This window comes from Lytechinus variegatus, chromosome 19 (assembly GCF_018143015.1).
Source record: "Lytechinus variegatus isolate NC3 chromosome 19, Lvar_3.0, whole genome shotgun sequence".
Lineage (NCBI taxonomy): Eukaryota > Metazoa > Echinodermata > Echinoidea > Temnopleuroida > Toxopneustidae > Lytechinus > Lytechinus variegatus.
The window spans coordinates 4961680-4974366 of NC_054758.1; the positions used below are offsets into that span (position 1 = coordinate 4961680).

Consider the following 12687-nt stretch of genomic DNA (forward strand, 5'->3'; position numbering starts at 1 on the left):
TTTGATTTAAATGTGCGAGCATTTGGTAATATACTCGAAGATGAGGGCTACAGTATAAACAGATCTATTTTTATTTTTTTGTGTGTGCGTATCGTGTGTATTCTTTAAATTAAAAGCTAAACACTAAGAAATAGGGTTTCAAATTTGATACCTTTATAGTGATTGGTACAATAGAAGCTGCACCCAGGTGCATAATTATTAATGATTCAAATTTGAACTTCTCAAAAGAACAAAGAACAGGAGACGTAATAAGGAGAATCATGTCTAGCGCCCTTGGGATTTCCGCCCATGCCTCAAAGCATGTTTGCTTAAAAAAACAAAAGCCCAGGGCCACGGCCCGTCTATCTAGTCCTTACTAATATGCTCGAATCTGTGCAGCATATTACACCCTATATCTATAGGCATGATAGGGTGCAGAGTTCCTTCACAGCAAAAACTATGGTGTTAAGCGTTGTAAATAGAGGACCACACCAGTTATTTTACACCGGTGTTAAATTGGTGGTGTTAGTTTTACACCTATAGGTGTTATTACAACACCTTTTGTTGTTAAATTTACACTATTTGGTGTTATGTTTAATCTCTAGGGTGTAATTTTAACACCTCAGGGTGTGGTCCTCTATTAACACCAATTGGTGTCAGTTTTAACGCCGCAGTTTTTACAGTGTAGGCATGATATGGTGCAGAGTTAAACCTTGCAATAAAGGTTCAAATTTGAATCATTTATTGTACACCTGGGTGCAATTAATAACAAAACGTGCATTTTTGCACCTTTTCCACTTATATAGGGCGCAAGGGTACACCCCATAGGAGGTTGGTACCATTGGCGGCGGAAGCCAAAAGTTTAGCCGGGGGGTCCACCTGAAATTTTAGGATGGACACAGGTAAAACATTTGAAAAGCAAAAATAAAAAAAGGTCATCAACATAAAATTTAGGGGGGGGGGGTGGAACAGGTCCCACCCGTCCCCCCCCCGCGCTTCCGCCGCCTATGGTTGGTACGAGTGGGTTAAAAAATCTTAGTGTGTATATATAGACCTTATATTCTAAATAATTTGATAAGAAGACGAAAAATATGGAAAACAAGACAAGAAAAATACAAGAGAAGTAACCATGGTAACGAAGACAACCATGTGGAAGGATATAGATAACAACATGTCGGAGTAGTCTAAAGGCACTGACCCTGATTGAAACTTTGATCAACAAGTGTGTCTCCACGCAAAGACTAACCTTCCACTGATCTCTCGACTATTGGATAAATCAGTGGGGCCTTCAGTACACCAGGCATGGGTATATAGGCTGCAATTCAGACCCTTTACTCGAGTGAAGGGTTTGCACAGCAGACTAATGTCAGAGTGCCATATAATAATAAAACCTATTAGCTATTAAACAAAACTTTGAACCTTCATGTCCCGTGTTGATTACACGAATGATACCATTATTGCCCTAGTCACACTTATACACCAAACCTGCAAACGATTGCCCTTTGGCCTTATATAGAAATCCTATCGATACTCATATTGGGTGTGGCTCGTGGGGTGTGACTGCATGTGAGCTCACCGGTTTTGCGCACTTGGCATGCTTGGAGAAATAAGAACGCCTTCGTTTTTTGGTCTTTGGAAACTGACATGGGAAGCAATTAACTACACGAAACATTATCCAAACAAAACATCAACGCGGCCATATCGAATAATCTCCGTGTACGATTCCACCAAGTTAATTCTTTGCTCGAATTTCGAGATCGCTTGTATAAGATTAAATGTTATTTTTTGGCTTGCCACTATTTGGAACGTGAAGTCAGATGGATCGGAGCGTTTATTAAAGTCTGATGTAAGTAGATGTTAATCTCCTTTGTCGTTGCTTAGAAAATGAATTGTTTGGTTGATCTCTTGGCTTATTACAGAGACACGAATATATTCATGAGAATCGTGCACGCTGATTTTTTTTTTAATTAAAACCACGATTTGAGGGGATGTGGGCAAGTTTCGAAAAGCAATATGCAAGTCGTGTAGGCTGAGTTACCAGTTCCGCTGGCCCTGTTCTTTAGAAAGATTGGTAGGAGCTGGACATAGAAGTCATAAAAGAATTACAAATAGGGTATGTCCAAAAGGGAACGAATCCCCGTGTTATTTTATTGTGGTGTGGTTTGAAAAGTGATTCTGCTTCATATTCGACACTGGGTAAGCAATTTCTCTATTTTTTAAGGTATCACAGTTTTAAAAAGGTTTAGAAAGTACTCGTGAAAAGGAAAGAATTTACAAGGTATCGGCCACTTCAGTTATAATTATGGCAGAATACACATATATGAGGGAGTAAGTAAAATAGGCGGAGGGGAATTGGTGGCAAAATATCGGTAATCAAATTTGTAAAAATGTAACATTTTAACGACGTTACTAAACAACCCTATGTTAATCTTAATCAGCAACACTCGATCCCTTATAATATCAGTTTCAACATTGTAAATTCAACTCACTTCATAATAGCTTGAAACAGTAATTTCAATTGCGTCATTAGATTGGGCATTTTAAAACGATATATATCCGATATAATTTAGTTTTAAACATCCCAATATGAAATAATATGATACATTTTGGATTACGTTACGCCATTACAATATGCATTTTACTGCATTAAAACGACAATATCCGATATAAATTTTAAATGCATGCCGATACATAATATTTTTAGACACATACGCGTGTTAAATAGATTTTTTAAAGCTTTAAACTTTTCAGTATTAACTTCTACATACATATATCAGCAAGTATATCCTAATGGTAGATTAGTAATGAATTCTAAATGTTTTTCATTTTAATCGTATTGATTTTATCGCCCTCCTAACAAAAGTCGCCCAATGAAATATGACCCTACAGTTACGAAATCATTCTATAAGCCCTGCAAAAAAAAACCCACAGGTGCTAATTAAAGGTATTGTTTAACTTTGTGAGCAGCTGATTTAAAACATTCTCAAACCAAGATGAAACATGTGTACAGGTGCATGTATTACAACTAATAAACCCTGAAAACAATTATTATTGAGATTGAAAAGCTAAAACTAAAAGGAAAACTACAAGGAAAACCCAGATTTTGTAAATAGGCGTCTTATAGACACCTAAATAGTACACATAAGTGTATGGGATGAAATTAAGATGGTGTTTCCGGTCACTTTATATTTCAATTTTTGAAGCACTAAATAATTATTTTCGAACGCAATTTTTTCTGGGCTTCATTTTTGTAACATATCACAGACACAGGTGACAAGTGTGACCTTCTAGCTCAGATTTTTTAAAAGTCAAACCAATGTTAACCAATCACTTTAAACACCAGCCTGGTAAATATAGGAAAACACCGTTATGATAGGTGTTGAAACAACACCGGTTTGGCGTTGGGCTAATACCAATTAGGCATATAAACAACACCAATTGGTGATAAACCAATATCGGTTTGATTCTAAACTGGTGGTGTTTCATTTAACACTTCTCTGGTGTTTTTCGATATAGATACCAGGCTGGTGTTAATTTAACACCAGTTAACACCGGCGATTTTGCAGTGTTCATTTAATCACACTATTTCAATATTACGAGATTATGTTTGTATAATTATGAAATTTCAAACTTTCTCGTTTCTTGATTTGAATACACTTTTTATCTTAGGGCCCCTCGGGAAAGTATTATGTTATTTCAACATAAAAAACAACAACAATAACAATAATCATAATGTTAATATTATTATTGTCATTACTACTACTACTACTACTACAGCAGCTACTACTACTACTACTGCTACTATACTACTACTACTTCTACTACTACTACTACTACTACTACACAGTAAAAACGCTGTTTAAGATTTTATACAACGCTGTTTACTATATGAACCTTACAGTAGTTGCTTAACAGTTTAAACAATCATGTCTAATTTATTGAAGATTAGATATTGAAAATTAAACGTTGTTGTATAAGATTTAAACACTTGTTTAAACTGTTTAAACAATGTAAGGTTCATATCTAGTAAACAGCGTTGTATAAAATTTTTAAACAGCGTTTTTACTGTGTACTACTACTACTACTACTACTATTGATTATTATCATCATCATTATCATTGTTATTATAATTATCATTGTTATTATAATTATCATTATTATCCGCATGTTTCATCTGATATTCAAAGTGTTCCCAAGTTACCGTCATCTATCAATGAATAATATTACAACCAGAGGAACGTAAAATAATCTTATAATTATACAACCACTAATATCTACATCACTTTATCTTTAATTCAATCGTTTTAAAATCCAATTAAGTTTGGGAATGGAAAAAATACAACTGCTCAAAAGGAGAAAAGATGACATGATAAAAAGATATATCTTATGTTTCATACTTCATAATTTGTCATGTACCATCCACGCAATTTATCATGTTTATGTTAAGAATCAATTGGTAAAATAATTGAATTTCCTTGTTAATCAACGGCAAGTCTATTGAACCTTTCATGAGTGACAAAATCTATCAATAAACACCCCCCCCCACTTAGTAGTGCACTTTCATACGATATATATTAATTTAATATATCTGAAGGGTTTGGGCTTACGAAACAACAATCATGGAAATTTTTATAATTACAGTAAAATTTATGTTTTCATGAATGGTGACAGGATATAGACTTATATTCGAATAATTATTGAGATCAATTAATGCTGAAGGCGAGTTTGTATTAATTTGAACATGTCGCACAAAAATAAAGCATAATATTTGACTCTACTAATAATATTTTATCGAGCAGTCACTTTCGGTAAGGGGTAGCATGGTATACGTCCTTCTATCTTATTGCTGACTTTTGTTTGAAATTGCCTCATATATAGCGTACATCGTTAGTAAGTTGCACCCTTCTGTCAATTTATTGTAACCAAATTCAGCTCCATACTACAAGGCAGACGCTGTTTTTTAGGGGGGGGGGGGGCTTGTGGGCGTTAGACGTCCCACCGGAAAACCAACAGAAGAAAAAGAAGTTCTAAAGGGAAATTATGAGAAAATTATACTGTTTTCTGAATATCATTTTGTTAAGATCTGTAACTAAATACAATTTTCGCTCTCTCGCGACTGTTTTTTTTTTATAAAGAAATGTTGTCCTTTACACACCATGCTCGGGCCCCCTCGAGAATTTTGGCCCATGACACCTCTGTTGCTGGGGTAGTTTTTTTTTGCAGGATCATACCATTCACATTGTCCAGTTTAAATGCAAACACCTCTCATTGTGGTATGCAGCTGGGTAGGTCTATATATACACCTAGACCAGTCTAAAATCTTTGACTTCTTCGAAGATTCACTCTTTGTTATCCACTCCATGTATTTGCTCACCAAACATCTTGACTGTCTTTGATTGAGGCCATTAAGTGTTTACCTGTGGCCGATCGTCTCCCGGTGTTACGAGCTCGAAAATAATACTTAAGATTTGAAGGGAGGCAGATCAAAGGTTTAATAAAAATATGACAAAATGACAAAACCCACTCGGTCGCTTTGCTCATTAACAATATTATTACCCCCATCCCCTTCAGAATCTAGTCCGGCCATTCAGGCTTAAACAGGACATTTCAAACGGGGTTCAGAATTATAAAAAAGACATAATCCAAATAAGCAGCACTTGGAAGGGACCTTGAAAAACAGTAAGGTGCATTTAGAAAGATAGAAAATCAAGGAACTTTGTCTGCAAATGGATGCATCATTATAGAATTATAGAAAGAAAACCTTTGAGGAAATATATCAAGTGCCACATTCAGAGCTCTGTCGCTTTGCTACCTCCCGTGAACAATACCTATCAGCTTTTTGTATTGAATTAAAAAAGGGGATTTATAATTCATAAGTTTGGTGTAAGAGTACTTACATCATTTCCCATGTGAATATTGCGCCCCAACATCATCATACCCGTGCATTATCACCAAATACAGCCTTTACCAAAATGAAACGTTTGAAAACATTTATAATAATTATTTGTCTTTCTTTATGGGAGGGGAAGGGAGATGGGCCCGCTAACTGTACTCATATAATCTTCTAACTATATAAGGAAGTGCAAATCTATATATTTAAAAAAATATATAATTATCATTTGTCTTATAGTGGAGGGGAGGCTCTCTAACCGTACTCATAATCTATTAACTACATAAGTAAATGCAAATCTATATTTAAAAAATAGGACAAAATTTAGTTGCCAAAATATCTGGTGTGAACGCAAGATATTTTGTTGCTACATTATGAATTGTATCCTTAAAAAATTGAAGTGAACCACCCCCCCCCGCTCCTGGTGTGCTTTATTATCTATCATTTTCTGAAGTAAGAGGGGGGGGGGGTCGTCTTCGCATCCTGCGTCACCATGGTCACTGAAGTTTTACAAGAGCATAATCAGTATTTCATTAACTACGTTATCAGATTATGTTCATAATCAATGTGTAATTCAAATCATGATAACGACTATTTGATAACCCACATTAACATTTGGATTGTTCGAATTGCACTAGACATTTTTAATTGCGTGTATGGTTATCTCACGGTTTGTTTACACATCGAGTGTAATTGCATCTTAACAACACCGATTCAAATGATTAGCACAAATCGAAAAGTTTATGTCCAAAAGGGGCTTAATCATTTTGCCTTGGAAAAAATGGACATTGCTTTGGCAAACACAGTAAAACAAAAATAGCACGTTGTTCAAACCTGTCACTCGAACAACAAGTAGTTTAAACTTGTTGTAATTGTTTAAACTTTTTGAACAACTTGTTTAAGAAGTTTAAACAGTTGTTTAAAATGCTTAAACAGTTATTTAAAGGTTAAACACTAGTTGTTAGAGTGACAGACTTCGTAACGGACTTAGAACGTGCTTAAAAAAATAAACAGCGTTTTTTTTATAGTGTAGCCATCGATATGAAAGTTAAATTTGAAGATTTGATATTCCAATTATTCCCTATAAACTTGAGAAAATATATAGGCCCTACTTAAAATACAATATAAATTCATTCATTAAAGAGACCAACAGAGAAATGTCATGAGAATCATCATCATCATCACTAGACCAAAAGCTTCGGTCTCTGTTTTATTGGTTGTTCCGCTGAACTCCATGCACTGGCTCCATTCACCAATTGAACTACGAGAAATGAAAAAATAACTCCTCGAAGCAGTCGGCTGCCAGTTGGATTCATCATCACTCCTTTTCACCAAAATGGATATATTGCCTTTTGGCATGAAGACTGATCAATAATCTCATAGCTTAACTATTTGATTGTAGAGCACTTCACCATGTTACATTCGTTATATGCCTAAGATTAACTGAGTCATTTTCATAATTTCCTTTGTGATCAGCAGCAGATGTTGATTTTAGTTATCAAAATGGTGGTTGTTGCTAGGCAATGGCATAAGCATAAACATTCTACTAGATAATACTGATTACCTTGCTTACTGGACTGGTATACATAATTCAGCCATTGTATTTCTCTAGAAGGAATCTTTTGAACTTTGTTTTGAATAAATTAAGTGTTTTTTTGCATTATGCATTCCATGTGTTAGTGAATTCCAAATTACAGGAACTTATTTTAGGAAGATGAACATTATTGCAATTCCCATCGATTAAAACTAGTTTTATCTGAAGATAATAATATTATATGGCAAGTATCATGACTATTCATTTCTCAATGTCGGAAAACTTAAAAGGGGCACCGCATTGGTAATGCACTTTTTTGTGTGAAAGTAGTGGAATGAGAAAAATACAATGGAAAAACTTTCAAAGGAACTGGAGATCTATCATGGAGTGGGAAGCGAGGATGCTAGGGACCAAAATGACGTTCATATTGTAGCAAAACACCCTTTTTTGCTGTCGAATTCACATCAGCACCCCTGTTAAAAAATTGTTCCCTTGGCCCTGAAATCTTTTAATAGGAAAGTGTTTCATATTTGAAAAATGTGATCCAGACTGTAAATCTGAAATTAACAAGCCGGTTAGTGTTTGTGTATATGATGTTTTTATCCCAAGTTCATTTTCCGTCAAGGCACTGAGTTAGCAAAATTTAACACGAGTAGCACTGTTTTTGTAGATGCACACCTGGTTACCAATGAAATGCGTTAGCATTTCCATTTATTTGCATGCAGGATAAAAGAGCAATGTCGATTGAATGCCTTGCTCACGGGCATAGATACCGGGGGCGGGAATCGAACCCCGGACTTTCTATGACTATATAGCCAGGCGCCTTAGACCTCTCGACCACGGCACCTCCCTTTTTGTTGTTGTTACTTTTGTTTTGTAATAATATTCATTAATCATTCAGTTCAAAATCAAAGTGATGGTACGGTACATTATAAAATATTACAATTATATATTAACAAAACACTGTTCACAAAAGAAAAATAATTATAATACAAATAATCGTACAAAATGTCATGGTATTAACATAATCATATACAGTGGATAAATTCGGTAACAAAAAATTAACCACTTATAACCAATATAAATTCACAAAATCATACAATAGTTATGTAGAAAATGATTACTCAACATTGATTAAACTGAATGAAATTTACAATTATAAAAAATACAGAAGGCGCGATAGCTCAGTCGGTTTCGGATTCCGGTGACCCGGGTTTGATCCCCACTTGGTGCACTAGTGCTCTTTGCTAAGGCATTAATCCTCATTACCAGATCCAACGGAGAGAATCTTATGCCGTCGGTCCTCAGTTGCTTGCTTATAAGCAGTCATGCTTTCTTAGCAATCAAGTTTTTTAAAAAAAAATCACCACCATCTAACATATTCCTAACAGGAAAATGTTGTTCTGCAAAGCTCAAACTTGAACGAGATGGCTTTTAGATATTTTGCAAGTGTATCGGTAAAGGGAATTCAGGGCAGGCCGTTCCTGCTTGTAATGGATATATGCAGGTCATTTAAAATCCCATAATCGATTACAATGTTTTCAACTCTAAAAAAAATTCTCAAGCTTTGTTCTGTTTTGTTTGCATTATTACCGATCTACCGATGTGATTATCGGCTCGTTTAAAGAGTCCTTTTTAAAGAAGTTTTCAGGCATTTCCACTTTGATAAGTGGAATCATTTTTAATTGTGTTGAATGATTCCACATCAAGCATGGGCGGAAATCCCAGGGGGACAGGGGGGACGTGTCCCCCCTACTCAAAATAGTAGGGGGACACAATATCAAATGCCCCCTACTATTTTGGGTCTTTGGTAACACTAAAAAATATATCACTCAAAATGGGAATATAAAACGTTCGTTTTGGGAGGAGATTTTTTTTTTTTTTGCTTGTCAAATTTTCAATACCCTTGTCCCCCTTCCTTTTGGGAGAGATTTCCGCCCTGACATCAAAGTAAAATAAAATTATGCTATATATATATCATTTTGTATTGGTATTTAATACTTTTCATGTTTATATATATTTTTGTTTTATTATAGAATCATCCGTGAGCATCACACTCTGACAATGTCGAGATCAAACCACGAGAAGGCGTCGTCGAAGCGATCGAAAATGGACAGATACACAGAGGACCTCAAGTATTCATTGCGACGTCGACTCTCCGAGTCCGTCGGCAAGGGGACGCTCAGAACAGACGACATCCTAGCCCGCAGTCACCGACAAATCGTCTCTGACTTCACCGACCCACGGCAATGGTACTACTCGGCGACCCATGACTACATTATCGCTCTCATGCGCGAAACTCAGAAACAAAATGGCGGGTCAGTATGGGGAAGTGGGAGTCGGAGGACAGAGCGAGGCTCGTCCAGAGGACATTCGTCTTCGACAACGATGGACGGACGACAGGGAAGGCACAAGGGGTCGTTTATCGAAATCCCCACCGAGACGTCAGAAGATATTCAAGAAATACGTGGACTTGCTGGAAAACCCCCAGACATTGGTATTCGGGATAAACAGATGCAGTCTGATAAAAGGGGAGAAGTGGAAGGCGATGCGAGATCAGTGCAAACACCAATATCAAAGGATACTAGTGCTATCAATAATGAGGACGGGAAAATCGCACTCCTTGATTGTTTCGTGCCAAGCAGAATTTCCCCTGAGGGGAAGTCAAACATCACGATCAAACAAGAAGCAACCGTTCCACTTCATGTAAACACCGATCAAGACATTAGCGTCCAATCGCGAGACTACACAGGATCTGATATTCATGTCAGCAGCCATTTTGAGAAATCGAGTTACGAAAACCACGATATTCAAGCTGGTGTCACCTCCGAAATGACAACAGATATGGACAGATCAAGAGACCCGTGTGAAGATAAGATTAGGACTGAGGAATATAATGTACTCGCCATGGAAGCTTACAGAGCATCAAAGCAAAGTCATCACTCTTGTACCTCTTCGAAAAAGCACAAGGTTTCGGTTGCTTATGGAAACCCACACAACAGCTACCTCACGGGGAAAATGGAATCTTTCATACCGGTGGGCAAACGGAGCAAAAGAAGGCCTGTTTTAGATACAGCAGTCTCGCTTCCTCAAATTGGTAAGACTGTTCAGACTGATCCCGATGAAGAACATCAATTCCAAATGACAAAATTATACAAGTTCAGACGTGGTAGAGTTGGTAGTCGAAAACGGAGGTTGTGTCCTTTGATTGGTCTAGAGAAAGCATCCGATAAGAAAGGAGATCTTCCTTACGTTGAGGACTGGATACGAAAGCTACAGATCAACGGGAAAGACCTGGTCACCGATAAACATCTGGAGCCTATAGAGCGCGTAGATGAAGCATTTCCTTACATGTCGCAACAGCGCCCTCAAATACCACAATCTGCATACCAAGAGATGGAGCTACCATCTGATTTCAAACCTGTGACAGGTTTCCAACAATTCCAGCCACTCCCAAGTCTCTATCTGTACTCTTTGAAACAGAAATCAGACCTCAAAGTTAAGTTGAATTACTTCGATATGCCGAAACTTGACAAACAGAAAACAGATCCAGGTCACCAACAAAAACAGTCCTTGAAGGAAGAACTGACACAGGCAAGAACTAAGGTACACGTCATCGAGAACAGGTTGGAGGAACTGTACAGGGGCGAGACGAATCTTGACAAGATTGTTTCAAGGCAACAGATAAAACCATTGAAGAAACATAATGGGAGGTTTATTGATATCACATCAGGAATCGCGAGTCTCGTCCCAGACACCAACTCGTCTCGGGAACGTCCAGCTGAAAACGAAAACGCTGGTGTCCCAACATCAATGGATCATGCAAGCTTTCAAAAAGTGTCGGATGGAACCAGCGAAGGTCAAACCAAGATCAACACCGTCAGTTTATCACTTTCTGCAAGTGAACTTCCACAATCAAGGAATGCTGATCCATCGACCAGCGAATCCAGATCAGTGACACAGGGAGACGACTTTCACCTGACGTCTACTTCGTCCTGGAAGCAACAGAAGCCAGTTAGTCCTGGAAGAGGAAACAGTGGTAAAGTACTAGAGGGGAAAACACTTCGTGTCTTTGGAGATCGCGGTATGGGTAGTGACCATCGTCAGGCAGACCAGACAGACAACAGCTTGATGAATTGTCCAGATGTGGCCATTGCATCTGTACAGGACTGTAACGCATCAGGGTCAGATATCGATCCGCACACGCGGGATCAACTTGGAATTGAAGCAGGAGATGAAGAGTTAGATGAGGATAAAACCGGTTCGATGTTATCATCTGTAGTTCTTGAAGTCCTGAACGACTTGATGGATCGACTTGACGTACCAGATGAAACTGATGAGCACCCCTCATCGACGACCGATGGTGATGCCTCCGAAGTAACCGAAGAAATGACAATTAAAACGACCAAGGACGTATCAGTTTCAGGGGAATCGCATAGTGAGATTGGTGAGGGCAGCACCCAAGGCCAGGAAAATATAGTAGTCCGACTTTGTTCATTTTGCGATGAGCCACACGAAATAACATGAAATGTTGACTTACTCATCCACTGAATAAAATAAAAAGTCAGCATGACTGCAAAAACAAAAGGGAGACCTATAATTATGGTGGTGTTTGCTTGTTGCTGCAGACTGCTTTCGAAAATAATAACACACTGTCAGAAAAAAAATTTCTCCTCAAAAGGAATAGTAGTTCATGCTTGAATGCATTCAGCAGTCTAGAGGAACACTGTTAGAAAAAATAAAAGAAGGTCCTGCAGCAGAGTCTCGAGAACACCTGTAATCTTACCGAATTGCGTAATCTTACAGGAAATTGGTATTTGATGTATGGAATCTTACAAATTTCCTTGAATAAAACACCTTTTTCCCCTTTTTAAACAGACCTGTTCTGTTAAATTGCAGAAAAATTCTTGTTTTATGAATTTTGCAGAATGATTATTACGCAATTCGGTAAGATTACAGGTGTTCTCGAGATTCTGCTGCAGGAACTTCTTTTATTTTTTCTAACAGTGAATGATGACATTTTGCTGCAAACTTCCTCACACAATTTACAGTTCATCACTTTCGTTTTAAAAACAATATGTATGTGACAAATTTCTTAAGTCTAGAAAAACAGGGGGAAATGTCCGTATTTTGTATTGAAAAAAAGAAAAGAAAATGCCGCATTTTAAGACGAATGAAGAAATTATGTTGGAAACAATTATTAAGTTTCTTTTGGAGTTCTGGAAGAAAAAAAGCTATCTGCGGCTACAAGATCCCCGAGTTGAGAAACAGAATTGTCAAATTT

At 37.3% G+C, this 12687-nt stretch overlaps 1 protein-coding gene across 2 annotated transcripts; it reads left to right on the forward strand.

The window, feature by feature from the left end:
* Positions 1–1592: 1592 nt before the first annotated feature.
* On the forward strand, positions 1593–12121 carry LOC121405655. Of its 2 annotated transcripts, none has more exons than XM_041596549.1 (2): positions 1593–1825; positions 9440–12121. In XM_041596549.1, the coding sequence occupies exon 2, from the start codon at positions 9468–9470 to the stop codon at positions 11928–11930; it is 2463 nt and encodes an 820-aa protein (XP_041452483.1). In that variant the 5' UTR covers positions 1593–1825; positions 9440–9467; the 3' UTR covers positions 11931–12121. The 2 variants fall into 2 exon arrangements, with proteins under 2 accessions (XP_041452483.1, XP_041452484.1); XM_041596550.1 differs by lacking the exon at positions 1593–1825 and adding an exon at positions 2050–2175.
* Positions 12122–12687: the final 566 nt, after the last annotated feature.

What these genes read in the sequence shown, in the direction of transcription:
- LOC121405655 (XM_041596549.1), top strand. Translation starts at nt 9,468, where the DNA reads ATGTCGAGATCAAACCACGAGAAGGCGTCGTCGAAGCGATCGAAAATG.